This window comes from Ranitomeya variabilis, chromosome 1, assembly GCF_051348905.1.
Source record: "Ranitomeya variabilis isolate aRanVar5 chromosome 1, aRanVar5.hap1, whole genome shotgun sequence".
Lineage (NCBI taxonomy): Eukaryota > Metazoa > Chordata > Amphibia > Anura > Dendrobatidae > Ranitomeya > Ranitomeya variabilis.
The window spans coordinates 557,953,148-557,974,740 of NC_135232.1; the positions used below are offsets into that span (position 1 = coordinate 557,953,148).

Sequence of the window (21,593 nt, forward strand, 5' to 3'; positions counted from 1 at the left end):
GGCCGTGACAATGACTCCCAGACTTTTAAAAACTCAGACATGGGCCAACGCTTGTATGGAAAACATTTTAATTTACCCCCCTACCACGACCACTTCCCAACACTTAAGGCCCACCAAGGCCATTTGTTATGGTTGGGGATGAGGCCTTTCAGATGTGTGGAAACCTACTGAAACCATACTCCAGTTGGGACTTGAACCACACCCAAAAAATTTTTAACTACAGACTGACCAGGGCACGAAGAACTGCTGAGTGTACCTTTGGGATTCTTGTCTCCAAATGGTGCATTCTTGGAACGGCCATTAATCTAAAAATTGAGACAGTTGATGCGGTTTTCAAATCCTGTGTGGTTCTGCATAACTACATAATGGCTAAAGAGCGACCCAACACTGAACTTGATTAACCTGTTTCAAACCCATTGCCAGATTACCATCATCACCCTCTGCGGTCAACAGTAGAAGTTGCCCAAATGAGGAACCAATTTTCTGCCTACTTTGTTTCTGATATCGGACGTGTGGCATGGCAAGATTAAATGGTTTAATAAAATGCTCTGTTGTGTTTGTGTATGCACCTGTAATGTTAAAATGTTCCTGTAATGTTTGGTGTAGCTAAAAAACCTGTATTGATATCTGTACCGAGTACCCTCTGTCTTTAGTCCGCTCAAATCCACTTATGAAGTCAGTGCTATGGTAGGTGACTTCTGATTCGATCCAGCGTCTCTTAAGTCTGCAGCATCTAAGAATGAAGAGACGATGGAGGTAATACAAGGCATATCTATACTCACCAGGCCAGGTGTCAGAAATAGTTAATGCAGGATGCTGGGTTTTGTGCATCCTGAATTCACTATTTCTGACACCTGGCCAGGTGAGTATAGATATGCCTTGTATTACCTCCATTGTCTCTTCATTCTGCGTCCAATAGATTACGCAGACTGAAGAGATGCTGGAGAAAATACAAGTCATATTTGTATTTGACAACTTATAGCTCCATAACAGACACAATAAGCAAAGCTGCTGTGTTCAAGTTGTGTCAGTCCTGGAGATATGAGGCTACAAAAACACAAAGTGTATGGCGCAGTGTGTTTAGTCAGCGAATGTTGTGTGTTGCTGGTGGCGGATTACAAAGAACCAAACAGTAGTAGGGGCAAAAAAAAATCACATTTATTAAAAAAAAAAAAATTACGTTAACTACGGCGACTTGGGGAAACGTGACAGAATTGGGGTGTGTTGAGCTGAGATGATGTTTGCTTGGGTAAAGACAACGAAGGGGTTGCAGGGGAAGGGGTGACGAAAGCAGCGGGGTCAGGGATGGGAGTGGAGGCATGGGACGGGACAGACACACTGGAAGGGAGAAACAAACTGGAGATCACAGACACATTGAAGGCGAGGGGGCAGGGGGTGTGAGAGTCCGCTGTTGTTGTTTTTTTCTTCTCCTGTGTTCTGCGCTGCTGTCTTCTGTGGTGCATTGGTGTGGTGTCTTCTGGTGGCATGGTATGGGTGGACGGCCTGGCTGGATCCTGGTGCTGGTGGACGGCCTGCCAGGGTGCGGTTGCTGCAGCATGTCGGTGGTAGTGGAGGAGGTCCAAGCAGGAGCAGCACTCGGCATGGTGGTGGCAGTGGACTGTGCAGCAGCATTCGGCATAGTGGGGGCACTATACTTGTGTCCGGAAGGGCATGGAATGGTGGAGGCCATGCAGTGGTATGCAGCAAAACTCGGTATTAAGGTCAAGCGTGATGGCAGAGGTGGAAATGCTCCCACTGACTGCTGCAAGTACCGAGTCTGCTGCATAGCCTGCATGTAAGCAGCATTGCAGGCCTGCATGACATTGAGCTGGAGATCAGGAGTAAGGTGTTCCGACATGCCCTGTTCTATTTGATTAAAAAAAATGATGTGCTGGTCTCTGGAGGTCGGCTTTCAGATGTTCACGGCGTTGGTTGACATCCTGGAAAAATATAGTAATATGGTTGAAACCACTTTTCAGTCTGTCTCCCAGCGCCTTGAGGCCATTCTGGAAGACCGAACTCATGTGAATGAACCCGGGCATGAGGGTCCTGTCCGAGGCCTTCTGCCGCTGGCGAGAATACCCTGAAAAACCAGTGGCAGAGGCCTGGGACAGGGGAACACCTGATGGACCAGCTTCCTGGTCTCCAGGCTGTATTGCTGGCCCACTTGCTGCTTCGTTGGTGGATGACTGGCACTGGTCCGTGGCTGTTCGAGGAAGGACCGCTCCAAATCCAGTTTCTAGGGTGTTGCTCCAAGTTCTGTGAAAAGAAAAGAAAGACATTAGTCCCAAAAATTTACAATAGTAAAAGCACCAACTCCTGTGGACTAGAAAAATACAGATTAGGGAATACAACACAATACAATACACCACAAAAATACTTACATTCTCTGGGCAAGGACCGGTCTCAAAAACGCCAGCATGCGGTGATATTTGTATTTTCTGATCCTTGCTGTAGCACCACTGCGAACCTGGCTCTCCTGACGAAGGTCCTTGTTGAAGCGATCCTTCATCGAACGCCAACGGGTTCTGACTTTGTTCACTGTGAAAAAAAGAAAAAATTGTTAGACAATACACTTTCGGCCGGGATCACACAACTGTTTGTGATGCGAGGTGTATCGACCTTAATAGACCGGCGCAACATTATTTTTCCTCTATAGAACGTGGAGTGATGGAAAACCTTAGTCCTGATCTCCAGCTCTATGTGATGAAAGCCTGTCAGGATGCTTACACCGAGGCCATGCAGCGGTCCTGATATCAGCAGCAGGCACAAAGTTCTTTCCCTACAGGGCAACAAGCTCCCGGACAGCATCAGTGGCACTATCCACCACCCCCACAACCACCGCTGGACATTAGTACTGTTCCAACAGCACCCAGCTACACCATGAAGCTGAGTGCAGCAGTCCAGCCTTCCCCTTCAACCACGCAGCCAAGTGCAGCAGCCCAGCCTTCCTCCTCAACCATGCAGCCGAGTGCAGCAGCTCAGACTTCCACTCCCATCACGCATCAGCAGGAAACAAAAGGATGAGGAAGTAGCAAAACAAAGGCCAGGAAGCGCAAAGGAAAGATACATTACCCAACCACTCCACCCTCACCTCAGAATGTGTCTGTTTTCTGGTCTGTCCACACCTTCACTTGTTTTTTTGCCATCCAATGTGTCAATCCCTTCCAACTTGTTTTCTACTCCTAATGTGTCCTCATCCCCCAATGTGTCCTCTGCCAATGTTTCTGACCCAATGCTCCAATTGTCTTCCACTTTCCCTACTTCCCCAACCACTCCAAGCCTACCATCACAGCCTGTCACCCCCCAGGTCCACCATGTCACTCCGTCCCGCAAAACCCGAAAATAATCACGTTTTAATTTTTTTTTTATTTAAAATTGTTTTTTTTTTTGTTAATAAAAATTATTTTGATTCACAATAACTGTCTCACTGTGTTTTCTTTAGCTCTTTATTTAAAATTGTGTATTGTTGAGTATATTGTTGAGTGAGGTATTTTTCTCTTTATTTAAACATGTGTGTATTGTTGAGTGAAGTATTACAATTAAGGTGTTTATTATTAACGTTACATTCAAGGTGCCAATATTACAGTCAGAAAAAAGTACAGGTACATAACATTACAGGTACATCTGACGTATTTTCAGTTTAAACCATTTCATCTTGCCATGACACACATCCAATATCAGAGACAAAGTAGCAGCAAATTTATTCCTCATTTGGGCTTCTTCCACTGTAGTCCTCAGAGGATGAGCATGATAATCCAACAATGTGGTATTAACAGGTTCATCAAGTTCAAAGAGGGGTTGCTCTTTCGCCACGATGTAATTATGCAGAACACACGCTTTCACAACCTCATCAATTGTCTCTAGTTTAAAATTGATTGGTGTTCCCAAAATGTGCCATTTAGCTGCCAGCAAACCAAAGGCACACTCCACAGAAAATCCTTTTGGTGTGATTCAAGACCCGACTTGAGTATGGTTTTATGAGGTTGGCACACATTTGAAACGCCTCATCACGAGCAACAAATAGCATTGGCGGTCCTTCAGTGTTCGGAAGAGGTTGTGGCGGAGGAAAATTAAAATTATTAGCATACAAACGTTGTCCCATGTCAAACATGACATGGGACAACGTCAACGGTGACAAATCAACATTCAGCATCCCAATCGCCATTAGAACACTGGAAAAGTATTTTTTATAAATGAAGTACTCGGATCCACTTCCAGCAGGTTTTAGAATCCGAATGTGTTTGACATCCACAGCCCCAGCACAGTTTGGAAAATTACAAATTTCCTTGAATTTTTCTGCATTTTTCAGCCAGAGTTCAGTTGTCGGTTGGGGGAGGAATTCTGCATGCAGAACATCACACAATGCTCGGCAGGTGTCTCCAACAAACCCAGAAAGGGTGGACAATCCAATCCGAATTTGAAAATGTAAAGATCTTAAGGTCTCTCTGGTAGCCATGAATCTGTGGAAAATTAAATTGGGGAAAAAAATCAGTTCATGGCTTTTATAACAAGAATATTAATGACGTTTCTTTTTCAAAATTACGTACCTTAGGGTCACCAACAGACATTCCTCAGCAGGAATTGCTCTACGTAGTTGCGTGTCCTGCCTGGTAATGGATCCTCTCACACGATGCAGCAATTCATCGAAGCTCTGTTCAGACATCTTCGTGTGTTCAAAAACTTTTGCAGGTTTTAACGAAGCTCGGAGTACAATGAGTATTAAGCTCCATGGCTCTCTCGGACTTCAACAATGGGGTATTGCCAATAGCGATGACGACGTCTTCTCCGTCTTTCTCTTCTCCTTTCTTCCTCACAAGCCACAGCAAAAGCTAAACCTAATTACAATGAAAAATCCAGATTCAGATTGAAGCTCTCCACGCTAAGATCCATCTTGCAGCAGGGAACAGCATCAAATGAACAGGATTTCATCTGTGCAGGGTCTATATATAGAAATTACATAAGCCACGACCATTGGGAAATACCGTACGCATATGCATAAACAACGCTAAATGCAGGCAAAAACGCATACCAACCCATGCACATGCAGCGTTTTTTGGCAGTCATGCGTAAGATCATGCGGATAAAAAACGCTGCGTAAACATGCCTTTGCATGAGTTTTTTTGTAAGCACGCTGTATCTGTATGTTGTAAGTGGAATTTCCTGAAGAAGAGGTCGCACTGACCTTGAAACGCGTTGAATAAACGACTGTTTAAATTTATTATCCTTGGAACTTCATCATTAAGGCAGCGTGGATTTAACCCACACCTCCTGCACAGTTTATATTTGCATGAGTTTTGGCATGCATTTGCACATGCAGATGATATGCTGCGCACAGAAACGCTAATGTGAACTTAGCCTAACTGGGAAGGATGGTTGAAAGATAAAAACAAACTTGATCAGGCTAGAATGTGGTTAGAAATACCTAAGCGTCTCTCAGTGAGTGACCATAAATCAGAAGAAACCAGGCATGGTACTATGTATCAAATCTATGATACTATTAAAAACCCTGAAATCCCTGTGTAAAACCTTTCAACCACCCCATCTTATGCAGGATCAAAGGGGTAGACATGTAGGTCTTATGGCCAACACTATTACTATTGCTTGTTCTCTGGGTCCCTATGCCCAGGGATTACAAACAAGGTGCCTCTTTTCCCCATGAGGACCACAAGTCATGTACAGTCTGTACCCCCGGGAGTGGATGGAAATAACCAGCCAGTCCATCATCATCCTCAGGTGTGGCCAATAGAGAAATACAGAGAAAATAAGCAAAGAAAAAAAGATATGCACACTAGTGGGATCAACCAACTATAATATCTTTTATTAAACACTTAATTACAAAGGGCAACAGCAAAAACACATAATATAAAAACATTTAAAAGTCAAAAAAAGAGACCAACCTAGGTCCCCCCTGGACAAGTATAGATGTAAAAGCACCAGACCAGTATGAGAGTATGCGAGGATAATACAGATATATGTGATTAAGCTAGACGGCACATAAATAGCAGATAATTCAACATCCTATGTTGCCAGCTGACCTCAGCCATAAACTACCAGTCTGTATAAATAGTAATAAACCATCAAAGTTAGCAGGAACAGACCAAATATCAAAAGTAGACGGAAAAAATCCTATACTCTATAATGTGTCTGCAGCACCCCAGAGTCCTGGTTGTTGCAGTACTGTGGCTCCGCCACTATGGGGAGCTATGGTACGTCTGATTGCACTAAAGGAGTTTCTCTGACCAGGTAACACCTCACTACACTTCACACTCCGGCCACCAGGGGGGGTGGTCCTATCTAGTAGGCCACTCCTCACACTATGGTAAAACTGGGGGTTGGACAGGAAGACAGGGAGAAGTAGCTGGGAAGAGCTAGTGAGAGGACCTGTCAGGGATGGGATCCTGGCAGACTCCTCAGAACAGAACTAACCAGTGCACAACGGGAATACAGTAAAGAAGTATTGGGACCAGAAGGAGTCGTGCTGTTAGACCGAGGCAACATCCTTCTGAGGCGCAAACAGTCGGTGGCCGGAACGCCGAGCAAGTAAGAGACTTTAAGTACACTGCAAACCACGGCCGGACAGCTAATTACAGGTTGGCTGTCTCACTTAACACCTAAGCAGACAACGGAGGCAGCTGTGGGAGAGGGGCGACTCTAGGGTCCCGGAAGAACTCCAGGCCTACCCCGTCATACGGGTGCGTCCTACCATACCATCTGGGGGACGGAGAGAACGAACATCAGAGACAGACAGAAACAGTTGTGAGGACTATCCCGGGAGCTCAGCAGGGAAGAACTACAACATCCAGCGCTAGAAGGTAGACACTGATTCCCACCTGTAAAAAGAACTCCTGATGTGCCTTTGGACCGGCCGGTCTCTGACAACCCAGTTAACAGCGCTCTGGACTGAGGTCTCCAAAACCTTCAGTAAAGAGGTAAAGAGACTGCAACCTGGTGTCCTCGTTATTTACCGCGACCTGCACCCCACAACTGCACCGTTACACCACTTATTGCACCGGACGTCCCCCACTGACAGACAGGGCCACGGACCGGGTCTAGCCACCGTGACAACCCCAGGACTGAGACCCAGAGGCCCGGCTCCGGGTACCCCTCGGCCCTGCGGCGGTGTGGGGGCGCTCCAAATCTTGGCGTCACGAACAGGATCTACTTAAGCCTGAAGAATCAGGTCATGTGTGCCTTGGAACTGTGATTTATTGTGCTTGGACTGTACTTTATTGAAAAGACTGTGTGCTGTGCCATTTACCGCCAAAATTCGCCATTGCTGCGCACGGAGGGAGGAGCCCTAGCTACGCGGGCGGAACCAGCCAAAAGAAGCGCGGAACGGAAAGCGCGGTAAGGCGCCAATCCCGGAAGAGGAACTCCGACCTCCAGCAGGTTGGTGGGAGGAAGGGACAGCCATGTCTGAGTCGGGAAGAGAGGAGGTGGCGGTCGCAGCTGCGGACGTAGGGGCAGCTCCGGTCCACGCAGCGGGCGAAGCCGCGGCCCTAATACCACCACCGGTTGCCGCAGAACCCGCTGTTCCCCTCAGCCAGCCGGACACTGCCGCTAACACAAAAGCCATAATGCCCTTTTCTATGCCGTACCTGCCCGGAGTGGCCTGGCTCCCACGATACTCTGGGGAGTCGCATACATTCACTGACTTTAAGGAAGGGCTCTGCAGCCTGCTCGAGTTCTATCCCCTGACAGAGCCCCAGAAGGTTCATATGATAACCGGCCAACTCTTTGGGGCGGCTCTGAGAGAATTGAAATCCTGGCCTGCTGAGGATAAAGGAACTGCACAACAGATTTTTGTCAAGCTTAAAGCCACCTTTGATACTCGCACTGCTACGGAAATTAAACTGACTTTTTATGGATGCAAACAGAGGCCACAGGATAGCTTACGGGACTATGCCCTTAATCTCCAGGAGGCGATGCGGGTCATTAAGCAGAATGACCCCGGCAGCATGCAGGATGAGGATAAACTCCTGAAGGAGCGGTTCATTGAGGGGCTCCTGTGCAGTCACCAGCGGGGCCAATTGCACTTCCTGGCCATGCAAAATCCAGACTTGACTTTTGCGCAGTTCAAAGATAAAGCTATCCAGGCATTGCAGGAGCGACAGCCCAGCCGCGCAATACCACCCAGGCGCCCCGCTCTCACATACCACCAGGAGGTGGCGTCGGATACCCCAGTTGCCGCGGAGGCCGACGCCCAGAGCTTCGAGGACGACCCCCCTGCAGGACTCCGTCTTCAGATGCAGGAGCTGACCAAGAACGTTGCTGCCCTAGCCCGGACGGTGCAGTCCCTACAGGAGGCCCCCAAGAAAAAGATCCAGCTAGCCTCCGGGCCAGAGGATGTTCCCTGGACGCGACAGAAGAGGACCCCACCGACCAGAGGCCGGGACAGCGATCGTTTCCATCAGGACGGACGACCCATCTGCCGCCGATGCCACCAGGTGGGCCATCTTGCAAGGTACTGTCCTTTAAACGAGCAACCCCTGGGGCAAAGGGCCAACCCCCAGGAGTAGGACGGTCAGGCCCGCAACATTGGAGAACCAAGTATATTGGAGGACGACCAGTTCTCCCTGTAGTGATTGATGGAATCCCCTTGAATGCTTTGCTGGACACCGGTTCTCAGGTGACGACTATACCTTACGTGCTCTACAAACGGTATTGGGAGGACGCTGATATTACTCGTGGCCCTGACGATGATTTCACCATAATCGCCAGTAATGGTCAGCCGTTGCCACAAGTGGGGTATAAGGAGGTCACCATCAAAGTAGGGCGGGTGGAATTGAAAGCCCAAGGGATTGTGATTGTTGATATTGATCGTCGAGAATATAATCCCATGATGACTCTTGGTACTAATGTTATAGAAAATTGTCTTGCAGAAGTGATTGTTTTGTTGCAACAGGTGGCAGAAACCGCTGGCCACAGTGAGCAATGTGCCCTGCAGAAGGAAATCAGAGCTCTGATGCAGAGACAGCAGGTAGAGCTGACTGGTGGTGAGATTGGTCGTGTCACTGTGAGTGATTCAAACCCCATCGCGATACCCCCCAAGAGTGAAATGTTAATATGGTGTCGAGCAGCCATAGGCCTCAGGGGTAAGGACTACCAGGCCTTGGTAGAACCCGTATATTCAGACAATAGGCCTACTGTTCTGACAGCCCGGGGGGTGGTCGACGTCCGTCAGGGGAGAGTGCCCGTACGTGTCCTCAATTGTGGGGAGGAAGAGGTTCACCTCACCAAGTATACCACGCTCGCCAAATTGTTCACTGTCAATAATAATGTGATACAGACACCTGAACCCTTGGTCCCGTCAAACTTGGCGGAGAACAAAGGTTCTGCAGAGCCCTCGAAGGACTGGTGTCGGGAATTGCATGTGGGCACTGACTCTACCCCGTCCCATCAAAAACAGGGGGCCTACAGGGTGGTACACGAGTACGAGCAGATATTCAGCAAACACCCCTCAGATTTTGGGCAGGTGAAAGGGATCCAACATCACATCCCCACGGGAGATCACCGGCCCATAAAAGAGAGATATCGCCCTGTACCCCCAGCTCATTACCAGTGTGCCAAGGACATGTTGCGGGAAATGAAGGAGGCTGGGGTGGTGAGAGACAGCTGTAGCCCCTGGGCAGCTCCGTTAGTCCTTGTTAAAAAGAAAGATGGTACAATGAGGATGTGTGTTGATTACAGGCAGTTGAATCGCATTACACATAAGGACGCATACCCACTGCCTAGGATAGAGGAGTCTCTGGCTGCCTTAAAATCTGCTAACTACTTCTCTACCTTAGATCTCACCAGTGGGTATTGGCAGGTTCCCGTAGCGGAGGCGGACAAAGAGAAGACGGCCTTCACGACGCCAATGGGTCTCTGTGAGTTCAACTACATGCCCTTCGGATTGTGCAATGCTCCCGGAACGTTCCAGAGGATGATGGAGTGCTGCCTGGGACACCTGAACTTTGAAACCGTGCTGCTATATTTGGATGATGTCATTGTCTTCTCTAAGACCTACGAAGACCACCTGAAGCACCTGGCCGAGGTGTTTGAAGCCCTATCCAACTTTGGCTTAAAGGTGAAACCGTCCAAGTGTCATCTGCTGAAACCTAAAGTGCAGTACCTGGGCCATGTGGTGAGCGCTGAAGGAGTGGCCCCAGACCCCGACAAGGTCACAGCGATCAAGGACTGGCCAAAGCCCAGTGACCTCCACGAAGTCCGGCAGTTCCTCGGGCTGGTAGGCTATTACCGGAGGTTCATTAAGGACTTCACCAAGAAGGCCGCACCCTTGCAAAACCTGTTGGTGGGCCAACCGAAGAAGACCAAGGGGAGGAACACCCCCTTTGATTGGAACGAAGAGCTGGAGGAATCCTTCACCTGTTTGAAGTCGGCACTGACGGGAGAAGAGGTACTGGCTTACCCCGAATACGACCAACCGTTTGTGCTGTACACAGATGCCAGTAATGTGGGACTAGGAGCCGTGCTGTCTCAAGTCCAGAAAGGCAAGGAAAGAGTGATCGCTTACGCCAGCAGGAAACTCCGTCCCACGGAAAGGAACCCTGACAACTACAGTTCCTTCAAACTGGAATTCCTTGCCCTTGTCTGGGCAGTGACAGAGAGGTTTAAGCACTACCTGGCCTCCGCGAAATTCACCGTCTTCACGGACAACAATCCGCTAACGCATCTGGGTACTGCCAAACTCGGGGCTTTGGAACAGCGGTGGATGGCCCGGCTGTCCAACTATGATTTCACCATCAAATATCGGGCAGGACACCAGAATGCCAATGCCGATGCTCTGTCCCGAATGCCCAATTTACCAGAAGTGGGAGAAGACCCGGAGGCACTTGAAGAGGTGGAGCTGCCTGCCTTCCATCGCCCCAAAGCCACTCAGAACTCTCACCATGTGAAGAACAGGCACAAGAACCAACCGGATGCCACGCTGAATCCCCTGCCCCACCACGGATGGGCAGAAACCCAGGATAGTGACCCCGCGGTCCGTCAGGTGAAGGAGCTCTTGACGCAGGCTGGGTTGCACCCTGGCCCAGACGATACACAAGAAACCCAACAGCTGTGGAAGGGGAGAAGCAAGCTGTTTATCCATGATGGCAAGCTGTGCAGGAGGAGCATTGACCCACGTACTCATGAATTGGTGTGGCAGATAGTGGTGCCCAGGCGAGATGCGCCCATGGTTCTGGGAGCCTACCATGATGGAGCCGGACACTTCGGATGGAGGAAGCTAGAGAAGCTGCTCCGAGGGAGGTTCTATTGGATTGGCATGAAGAGAACCATTGAGAAGTGGTGTCGGGAGTGTGGTCCATGTAGTCTGCGCAGGAAGGACCATGACAGTCAGCGGGCTCCCCTGCGGGCTATCATCACCAAAAGGCCGCTCGAACTGGTCGCGCTGGATCATGTGAAGCTGACACCTAGCCGGTCGGGCTATATCTACGCCCTTACCATCGTGGACCACTACTCCAGGTTTTTGGTGGTTGTGCCTGTCAAGGATCTAACGGCCAGGACTGCCGCCAGGGCCTTCCAGCAGCACTTTTGTAGGCCCCATGGCTACCCAGAGAAGGTACTGACCGATCAGGGACCTGCATTCGAAGCGGAAGTGTTCCAAGAATTCTGCCAACTGTACGGGTGTAAGAAGATCAGGACCACACCGTACCATCCTCAAACCAACGGGATGTGTGAGAAGATGAACCAAGTGGTAATTGATTTATTGAAGACCTTACCCGTGGAGGAACGGAACCTGTGGCCGACAAAGTTGCCTGACTTGGTGGATATGTACAATCACATCCCAGTAAGTTCCACCAACTGTACTCCAGCGTACCTGATGCGAGGAAGATCTAGTCGGTTACCCGTTGATCTGGACATGGGGGTCCTAGTACCCGAAGATATCTCGCCGGATGCAGATTGGGATGCAGAAAGGCAGCGAAGGTACCGCGAAGTACAGGAGTGTGTAGAGAGAAGTCTCGCCCAGGCTAGGCAGAAGCAAGAAAGGGACTACAACCAACATGCTCCTGCGATCCCCCTGTCACCTGGTGAGCAAGTACTTAAACGAAAGAGGAGATTACATAAGCTCGATGACCAATGGGAAGCGGAACCGTATACCATCCTGCCATCCGACTTCGACAACACAAAGGTCTGTCTCATCAGCAAGGACAGAGGGGAGACCTCGACAGCGGTATCCAGGGATCACCTTAAGGTCTGCCCCGATAAGTTGAAAGAGAGGGGCACGGCCCCAGAAATCTCCCCGCCGGTGGAAAAGGAGAAGATGTTCCATACCGTCCTTGGTGACTTTCCCCAATCCTGGACTCAGATAAACCAAGCCATCGCGGTGCCTGTTCTAATGTTCCAACAGCCGGACCCACCAGAAACAATGGTGGTATCAGATCAGCCGGCCCCGCTACCTCAACAAGCCTCACCTGATGACGCCATGCCGACCACTGAACCAGCAAATCCTCCCTCTGCTATCAGTGAATCTGCTGTACCCACTGTTGAAAGCAGCAGCTCTGGGAGCCCTAACCTGCCAGTGCTACCCCGACTCACTAGAAGTGTAGCTAGAAGACAGTGCACTACACCAGCGGTAGCAAGCATAGCGGGCCCTGTTAGGCCAATAGCAACCCCTGCGCTGCGAAGGTCCACACGCAGCACTCAAAACCAAACTCCCCTCCGCTACAAAACTTGGAGGTATTAATAAGGGCTGCTATTTAATTGAAAATGTTTGTATATATATCTTTTTGTTACAGGTTTTAAATGGACAATAGAGTAATGGACGGTGAATTGCTCAAAAACCTTCAAAAAGGGGGCCCCTTTGTTTACCCGGGGTCCCTGCTGTTTTAACCACTGAACTGAGAGTCATAAACTGTGCATGACCTAACTTTCGCAACGTTCAAGAATTCTCACCTCCCATAAAGGGAAGCTCTGTTATGTTTAATTGTTATACTATTTCAAAATGTTATGTGTTTTCTGTTAACATGTATTGTTGTTCTTGTTTTCCCAGTCCCGGAGTACTGGATTTAACCGGGGGGGAGTGCAGCACCCCAGAGTCCTGGTTGTTGCAGTACTGTGGCTCCGCCACTATGGGGAGCTATGGTACGTCTGATTGCACTAAAGGAGTTTCTCTGACCAGGTAACACCTCACTACACTTCACACTCCGGCCACCAGGGGGGGTGGTCCTATCTAGTAGGCCACTCCTCACACTATGGTAAAACTGGGGGTTGGACAGGAAGACAGGGAGAAGTAGCTGGGAAGAGCTAGTGAGAGGACCTGTCAGGGATGGGATCCTGGCAGACTCCTCAGAACAGAACTAACCAGTGCACAACGGGAATACAGTAAAGAAGTATTGGGACCAGAAGGAGTCGTGCTGTTAGACCGAGGCAACATCCTTCTGAGGCGCAAACAGTCGGTGGCCGGAACGCCGAGCAAGTAAGAGACTTTAAGTACACTGCAAACCACGGCCGGACAGCTAATTACAGGTTGGCTGTCTCACTTAACACCTAAGCAGACAACGGAGGCAGCTGTGGGAGAGGGGCGACTCTAGGGTCCCGGAAGAACTCCAGGCCTACCCCGTCATACGGGTGCGTCCTACCATACCATCTGGGGGACGGAGAGAACGAACATCAGAGACAGACAGAAACAGTTGTGAGGACTATCCCGGGAGCTCAGCAGGGAAGAACTACAACATCCAGCGCTAGAAGGTAGACACTGATTCCCACCTGTAAAGAGAACTCCTGATGTGCCTTTGGACCGGCCGGTCTCTGACAACCCAGTTAACAGCGCTCTGGACTGAGGTCTCCAAAACCTTCAGTAAAGAGGTAAAGAGACTGCAACCTGGTGTCCTCGTTATTTACCGCGACCTGCACCCCACAACTGCACCGTTACACCACTTATTGCACCGGACGTCCCCCACTGACAGACAGGGCCACGGACCGGGTCTAGCCACCGTGACAACCCCAGGACTGAGACCCAGAGGCCCGGCTCCGGGTACCCCTCGGCCCTGCGGCGGTGTGGGGGCGCTCCATGTCTTGCTGAGGTCAGCTGGCAGCATAGGATGTTGATTATCTGCTATTTATGTGCCATCTAGTTGGTTGATCCCACTAGTGTGCATATCTTTTTTCTTTGCTTATTTTCTCTGTACGTTGTTATATGCACGTGGTTGATCCCTGAGCTATTAAATTGTGTGGTGCCCGCTATATTACTTCTTTACTCAATAGAGAAATACAAGCCGTGGTCCCCAAGTGAGCTCATTGCCCTCGTTACCCAACTCCTCAACCCCTGAAAACCCCATCTAACATTCAGAACAAACCTCCAGGGAGTCCAGGAGTCCTATCAGGCCATATGGGATTACCTAGTCTCTGTCATTTTACAGAAAGGTAGTGACTAGTGATGAGCTAACGTGCTCGCCACTATTTGTTACTCGCCCGATTATCGGGGTACTCGCCGAGCAGCGAGCATTTCCGGCATTATTCAGCGGTAACTGCAGTCTCCACCCAGCAGTTTTGGCAGACTTTAGAGACCCAATCACGGTGCATGGATTGTCTGCCAGGCCATGAAATGCAGCAGCCATCTTTGTTGTGGTTGTGCAGTGATTGGCTGGGCCGCACAGCATCATCCCGAGTATAAGAGACCTGGCACCGCCCTGCTCGCCGCATTCTGTTCCCGTTTCAGCGAGAGAAGAGAAGAGAGAGCTGCTGCCAAGATAGGGTCAGAATCGTGGTTTTAGAGTTAGTGTAGGTCTGCAACTCTTACATCCACAACTCCTCAGAAACCAAAAGTCCTTTTTAGGGCTAATTCGTGGGTCCTGACATTGCAGCGCTAGGCAGGCAGGGCACAGCATATCCACATCAGTGCAAGAGCTGCAGGCACTGTATGTGCGTCCATTGGTCCCACTGCATCCTTCCCAAAGCTCCATAACTGCCTGCTGCAGCTTATTTACTGTCTATCTAACTTTTTTTTTTTACAAAAAATTCCCCCCCCCCACTAAAATATATATATATATATATATATATATATATATATATATATATATATATATATATATATACAGTCTGTTTTGTCAGACTGAGGCCTGTTGAAAAGTGATAGTTTGTCAGGCATACGTAGCATAGTTGTGTGTGCTACCCTTGTGCCCACTTTATTTATTTTTTTGGTGTTTTAAATTCACTGAAAAAGGCCTCATATATCTCTGTGCTCCAAGTTTGGTCATTGGAGGCCGGTGTACTTATTTTGTGGCTGTGTGATACTCAAATTCTATTCAGCGCTATTTAGCATCCAAAAAAATTGAAAGGCCACAGATTTGCCAGTGTGGTATTTCCGTTACAGCCGTCAACGGTCATATATCTCTGTGCTCCAAGTTTGGGCATTGGAGGCCGGTGTACTTACTTTGTGGCTGTGTGATACTCAAATTCTATACAGCGCTATTTAGCATAAATTAACTTTAAAAAAAAAAAAAAAATTGACTACAGTCTGTTAGGTCAGGCTGAGGCCTGCCTGGTGTTTGGGTTTGAAAAATCGTAGATTTGCAGGCATACTGATCACATATTATTTCACTAGTAATAAAGACATTTGTGTTGAGCATTTGAAATAGTGCAGTAGTCCATTTAAAATGGTTAAGGCAAGGGGCAAGGAACGGGGAAGTGAACGTGATGCTGATGGTGCATCCAGAGGACGAGGCCGTGGGCAAGGTGAAAGTGGGCAACAACAAAGACCCACATCTTCTCGCTCAACCTTCCTGTCCCAGTTTCTGGGGGACCGCAGCACACCACTATTGAAGCCAGAGCAGTGTGAAATGGTTGTTGGTTGGATAGCGGATAATGCTTCCAGTCACTTAGCCACCACCACCACCTTGTCTTCCACACGGTCTAAGTAGCCATGAGTGTGGCCAGGATATTTCTCACCCTGATCCTCCTTCCTCCCACCATGCCGAGTGCCCTGAGACAACTGATCCCACACTTGGACACTCTGAAGAGCTGTTCAGTTTTCCATTTCAAGATTCAGAAATCTCTGCCGGTCAACTTGAAGTGGGGAAAGATGAGGTCGCATGCAGAGCTGCCCAAAGCTTTGACCAGCCCCGGTCACACGAAGGCGATGGTGGGAAAGGGTCACAAGAGGTGGACGATGATGAGACACAATTGCCAGAAAGTCGAAAGGACCGATGTATCGGGGACCCAACTTGGGGTACTGTCACACACTTTCCAACGATCACGACCAGCGATACGACCTGGCCGTGATCGTTGGAAACTCGTTGTGTGGTCGCTGGAGAGCTGTCACACAGACAGCTCTCCAGCGACCAACGATGCCGAGGGCCCCGGGTAACCAGGGTAAACATCGGGTTACTAAGCGCAGGGCCGCGCTTAGTAACCGGATGTTTACCCTGGTTACCATCGTAAAAAAAAAAAAAACGTACATACTCACATACCGGTGTCCGTCAGGTCCCTTGCAGTCTGCTTCCCGCTCTGACTGAGTGCCGCCGTAAAGTGAAAGCAGATCACAGCGGTGACGTCACCGCTGTGCTCTGCTCTTACATTCCGGCCGGCAGTCAGTCAGAGCGGGAAGCAGACGGCAAGGGACCTGATGGATACCGGTATGTGAGTATGTACGTTTTTTTTTTTTTTACTTTTACGATGGTAACCAGGGTAAACATCGGGTTACTAAGCGCGGCCCTGCGCTTAGTAACCCGATGTTTACCCTGGTTACAAGCGAACGCATCGTTGGATCGGTGTCACACACACCGATCCAACGATGACAGCGGGAGATCCAGCGACGAAAGAAAGTTCCAAACGATCTGCTACGACGTACGATTCTCAGCAGGGTCCCTGATCGCTGCTGCGTGTCAGACACAGCGATATCGTATGGATATCGCTGGAACGTCACGGATCGTACCATCGTAGCGACAAAAGTGCCACTGTGTGACAGTACCCTTATGCGAAGGGATCTTAAGGCGAACAAACATGGAAGATAACCACACTTTATCACCAGGATGATATAAAGGGGAATCGAGGCGCCTTTTATCACCATGTCTTTTCATCTTGTCCCGTGCTAGTTCGAGAGCAGACTTGGTCTCCTGCCAGACCCTGGAGAACTCTCTAGACAGAAGATCAGCCGCCGGCACACCTGAGATAGGAGGAACCGGTAGAGGTACACCAAGATGTTGTCCGTAGACGATAAAAAAAGGAGACTTGGCAGAAGATTCACTGGTATGATTGTTATACGCAAATTCAGCCCACGGGAGTAAGTCAGACCAATCGTTCTGGTGAGCCTTGGAGAAATGACGGAGATAAGACACCAGAATCTGATTCGTACGCTCCACCTGACCGTTGGTCTGCGTATGGTAGGCCGAAGAGAAGACAAGTGTGATATTCATATACTTGCAGAGAGCTCTCCAGAACCGAGAGGTGAACTGGACTCCCCTGTCAGAAAGTATGGGAGCTGAGGCAAAGGCTTGCTTGAGAGATAGGAAGGCGTCTTCGGCCTCTGACAACCAAACGTGAGGATTAGCCCCCTTTTGTATTAGAGAAGAGATGTGAGCGGACAAAGAGGAAAAGTGAGGGATGAACTGCCGGTAATAATTCGCAAATCCAAGAAAACGCTGAATTGCCTTAACACTGTTCCGACGCGGCCAGTCGAGCACTGCAGACACCTTTCCCAGATCCATGCATAAGCCAGAGTCAGAGATGATGAAACCCAAGAATGGAAGAAATGACTGTTCGAAGGCTCACTTCTCAAGTTTGGCATACAAACGATTTTCTCTCAGACGTAGGAGTACTTGTCGAATGTCTTTTCTAAGAGTAGGCAGATCTGGAGAAAATACAAGAATATCGTCCCAGTACACCACTACGCTGGTGTACAGTAGATCCCGAAAAATATAATTCACCAATTCTTGGAACACTGCAGGAGCATTGCATAAACCGAAGGGCATAACCAAATACTCAAAGTGCCCGTCTCTGGTGTTAAAAGCAGTCTTCCACTCATCCCCGAAGCGGATACGGATTAAATTATAAGCTCCTTGGAGGTCCACTTTAGTGAAGATTCGTGCTCCTCGAAGACGGTCGAAGAGTTCCGGAATGAGAAGAAGCGGATACTTGTTTTTAATCGTGATATCGTTGAGACCTTGGTAATCGATGCAGGGGTGAAGAGATCCATCCATCTTCTTGACGAAGAAAAAAACCTGCTCCTGTGGGAGGACTTCCGAATAAAGCCTCTGGCAAGATTCTCCTGGACGTACTCGGACATGGCTTGGGTCTCGGAAGGAGACAAACGATAAATACCACCACAGACGATGCGGAGGTAGAGTCTCTGCTTCTTTCTTGTTGAAGACGTCAGCAAAGGAGCAGTAAGCCGGAGGCAAGTCCGTGGGTACCGAGGCAAGACGAAAGGATCTAACAGGCTGAACGGGAAGCAGGCACCTGGTCTGACAAGACTGACCCCAACGTAGAATGTCTCCAGTTTGCCAGTCCCAGATGGGTTCGTGAGTTCTCAACCACGGAAGTCCCCGAAGGAACGTATGGGACAATGAGGGCAGCACGTAGAAGGCTATCTTTTCTGGGTGTAAGGCTCCAATTTGAAGTTCCACTTCCTCGGTGACCAGATCGATGGCCTCCCGCAAAGGCTGACCGTCGACTGAAGCTATCTGACTAGGAGTCTCAAGGGATCTAACCGATATCCCAAATTTTCTGGCAGCCTCAAGTGAAACAAAATTCCCAGCCGTTCCCGAATCAATATAGGCCTCCTCAGAGAAGCGACTAGAACCTAAATGCAATAAAACTGAGAGGATAAGAGGAGAGGAATCACTGCTACCTAGGGATGCCTCTCTTACCTGCCCTAAGTGGGTGGCGCTGCCGCAGTAAAAACAAAGACCCTGCGTGAGTCTCTCTTTGCGGCGCTGTTCTGCCGGTTTGAGACGGTCTACTTGCATAGGCTCAGGAGTAGAAGTGGAAGAAGCAGAAGCGAGTTTAGAGTAGAAGAGACTACGTGTAGCTGAAGTCAAACGGAGAGGTCTCCTCTCACTGGCAGATTCACGGGAGCGCTCCTGGAAGCACAGATCAATGTGAGTTGCCAATGAGATTAGATCATCTAAAGACGTAGGTGTGTCTCGACCTGCCAGCTCAACCTTAATCCAGGATCACAGACCTCGCCAAAAAGCTCCCACCAGAGCCTCATTGTTCCACCCTAGCTCAGAGGACAAAGTACGGAAACGTATGGCGTACTGGCCAACAGAGAGAGCCCTGGTGGAGGTTAAAGAGGGACTCGGTGGTAGAGGCCAGGTGACCGGGTTCGTCGAACACCTTTTGGAAGGTGTCTAGGAAGGTAGCGAGTTGGGAAACCACAGGATCGTCTTGCTCCCAGAGAGGGTTCACCCAAGCCAAAGCCTCTCCCTCCAAATGGGACACCACAAAGGCCACCTTAGCTCGGTCGGTGGGGTATTGTTGCGGTGATAATTTAAAATGCAACTGGCACTGGTTATGAAACCCGCAACATAATTTAGGATCTCCACTATACCGTGGAGGCCTGGCAAGACAGGGCGATGAATGCAGAGCAGAAGCCTGCGCAGGAGCAGAAGCAGCAGTCTGGAGGGAGAGAAGCCGGTTATCCACTGAGGCCATATAATTAAGAATATGGGACTGAGTGTCGTGTTGCTGGGCGAGCTCCTGCTGAAGACCGGCCAGCTGAGAGGCGTTCCTCGGGTCAGAGAGCTGTAAGACCGAAAGACAAGACTCCATAGTCTTTAATAGGTAATGATCCTGGTCTGATTTTCCCATAGGAATACTAATTCCTTTTGGGCAGAGGCAGAAACCCCAGCGGGGTCCATGGCCTGATGCTACTGTGAGGATATAACTGTGGAGACTATAAGGTGGACCCACTGGACCGTGACAACGAACCTCCTACGGGCGAGCTGACCAAGTGAACCACCCCTATATAGGGAGCGTTAGGGGCAGACCCGAGGGAGACTATCGCCACGGCAGCTGGTAAGGAAGGACAAACAAGAAGGGCAACTAATAGGGATGAGTAAGGACTGACGAGGAGACTGTCACGGGAGACCTAGGCAGGAAAGAGCAAAAACCCGGGCCCCTGCGATTTCCCTCAGACTAGGGAAACCCTGACTGACCCTCTCTCAGAGTTTACACTAATGGTGTGCATGTCTGAGCCTCCACCCTCACCCTATCTCCTGTTTCAACCCTAGGCTGAAACTACCACCCACCACCCAGTGAAGAGTCCACACTCCAATACCCACAGTTAGCACAGACAAAGGTTAACGGAAAAGTAAGCACCACGCCGCAGTCACTCAGGAATACACTATAAATGCAAAGGGCAAAACAAATACAAGTATAGCAAGGAGCAAATAAGACAAAGGGAAATACACCACCAGCAACGATACTCCAACTACTAGCTCACCACTCCAGACCGAGATAACCACGCACAAGACAGAAGCTATAATCGGCGACGCCCAATGTTCAGGAGAACTATTTAAAGGCAGTGGGCATGGCCCAGCTTCCAATCCGAGCACCAGGTAAATTAACCATCTAGATAAAACCTAGCCGACGCCAATGAGCGCATAGTGGTCAAAAGCGGAATTATCGCTGTCTGTCGAACGACCTGGTCTGAACAGAGTCCGACATGACAGAGACAAACAGGGAAAGCGTGGGAATACGGACTGGACGGAGAAGACGAGCAGGAAGGCAAGACGCAGGAGCAGGGACTGGACGGAGAACACGGGCAGACAAGCTGGAGTCAGGGACATGGACAAGACGGAGAATACCGGCAGGCAGGCACTAGGAGGGAACAAAGAAGAGGACCAGGATTGGATAAAGGATACAGCAACAGGAAGTGTGCGGAGAACAAGAAGGCAGGGAGGAACGCAGGAGAGATGTGGAGCCAGATTCACTTGTGGATTACAAATGAGCATCAGGCATGGCCAAGAGGAAGAGGCTGCCTAATAAGGGCTGTGGAGTGCAGTACTTCCGGGTTGGAGTCCTCCAGGATGATAGAGAGGGCAGGCAAGAGAGACCGAGCTCAGAAGTGTGCGTACGCAGCACTGAACCCAGCGCGTGTGCACACCCGATGTGAAGCAGAAGCCGGGTGCGAGCGCTGAGGAGGCGGTGTCAGGCGGGGAAGAGCAGCTGCGGGAGCGCGCCGGGACGCCGATGAAAGGTAAGTATGGCAGGGCTCAGGAAGCGGCGGCGGTGACGACGTGACAAAAACAAAGGAGTATGGACCACAAAATGCATATTGTGAAGTGGATTTTCCTGGGCCCATCCAGTATGTGGGTTCCAAGGCCTAATGGGGTGCATATGATTGACTATGCAGCAAGGCTCGCCTTGCTGCTAATGTATAAAACAAAGGAGTATGGAGCACAAAATGCATATTGTGAAGTGGATTTTCCTGGGCCCATCCAGTATGTAGGTTCAAAGGCTTATTGGGGTGCATATGAATTGGTAGCAGGGAAGGCCTTGAAATCAATGCAACACTTTTTCAGGAGTCCCCCCTGGACATCTTATGACAGGGGTATTGTGGTGCGTCGTAATTCTTGGCAGCCCATCCACTCACAGCATAGGCTACAACAGCTTAGGAGACCCACTGTTTCACAATGGCCCTTTAA

At 49.6% G+C, this 21,593-nt stretch overlaps 1 protein-coding gene across 1 annotated transcript in view; it reads right to left on the bottom strand.

Annotated features, from left to right (window-relative positions):
- Positions 1–1,048: 1,048 nt before the first annotated feature.
- Positions 1,049–21,593, bottom strand: part of LOC143804308 (uncharacterized) — a 35,843-nt gene continuing 15,298 nt past the window's right edge. The window contains exons 2-3 of the mRNA XM_077282317.1: positions 2,385–2,541; positions 1,049–2,259 (exon numbers count right to left, since the gene is read on the bottom strand). Coding sequence (XP_077138432.1) covers positions 1,875–2,259; positions 2,385–2,512 — 513 coding nt within the window. The 5' untranslated portion in view covers positions 2,513–2,541 and the 3' untranslated portion in view covers positions 1,049–1,874. The remainder of the gene's footprint in view (positions 2,260–2,384; positions 2,542–21,593) is intronic.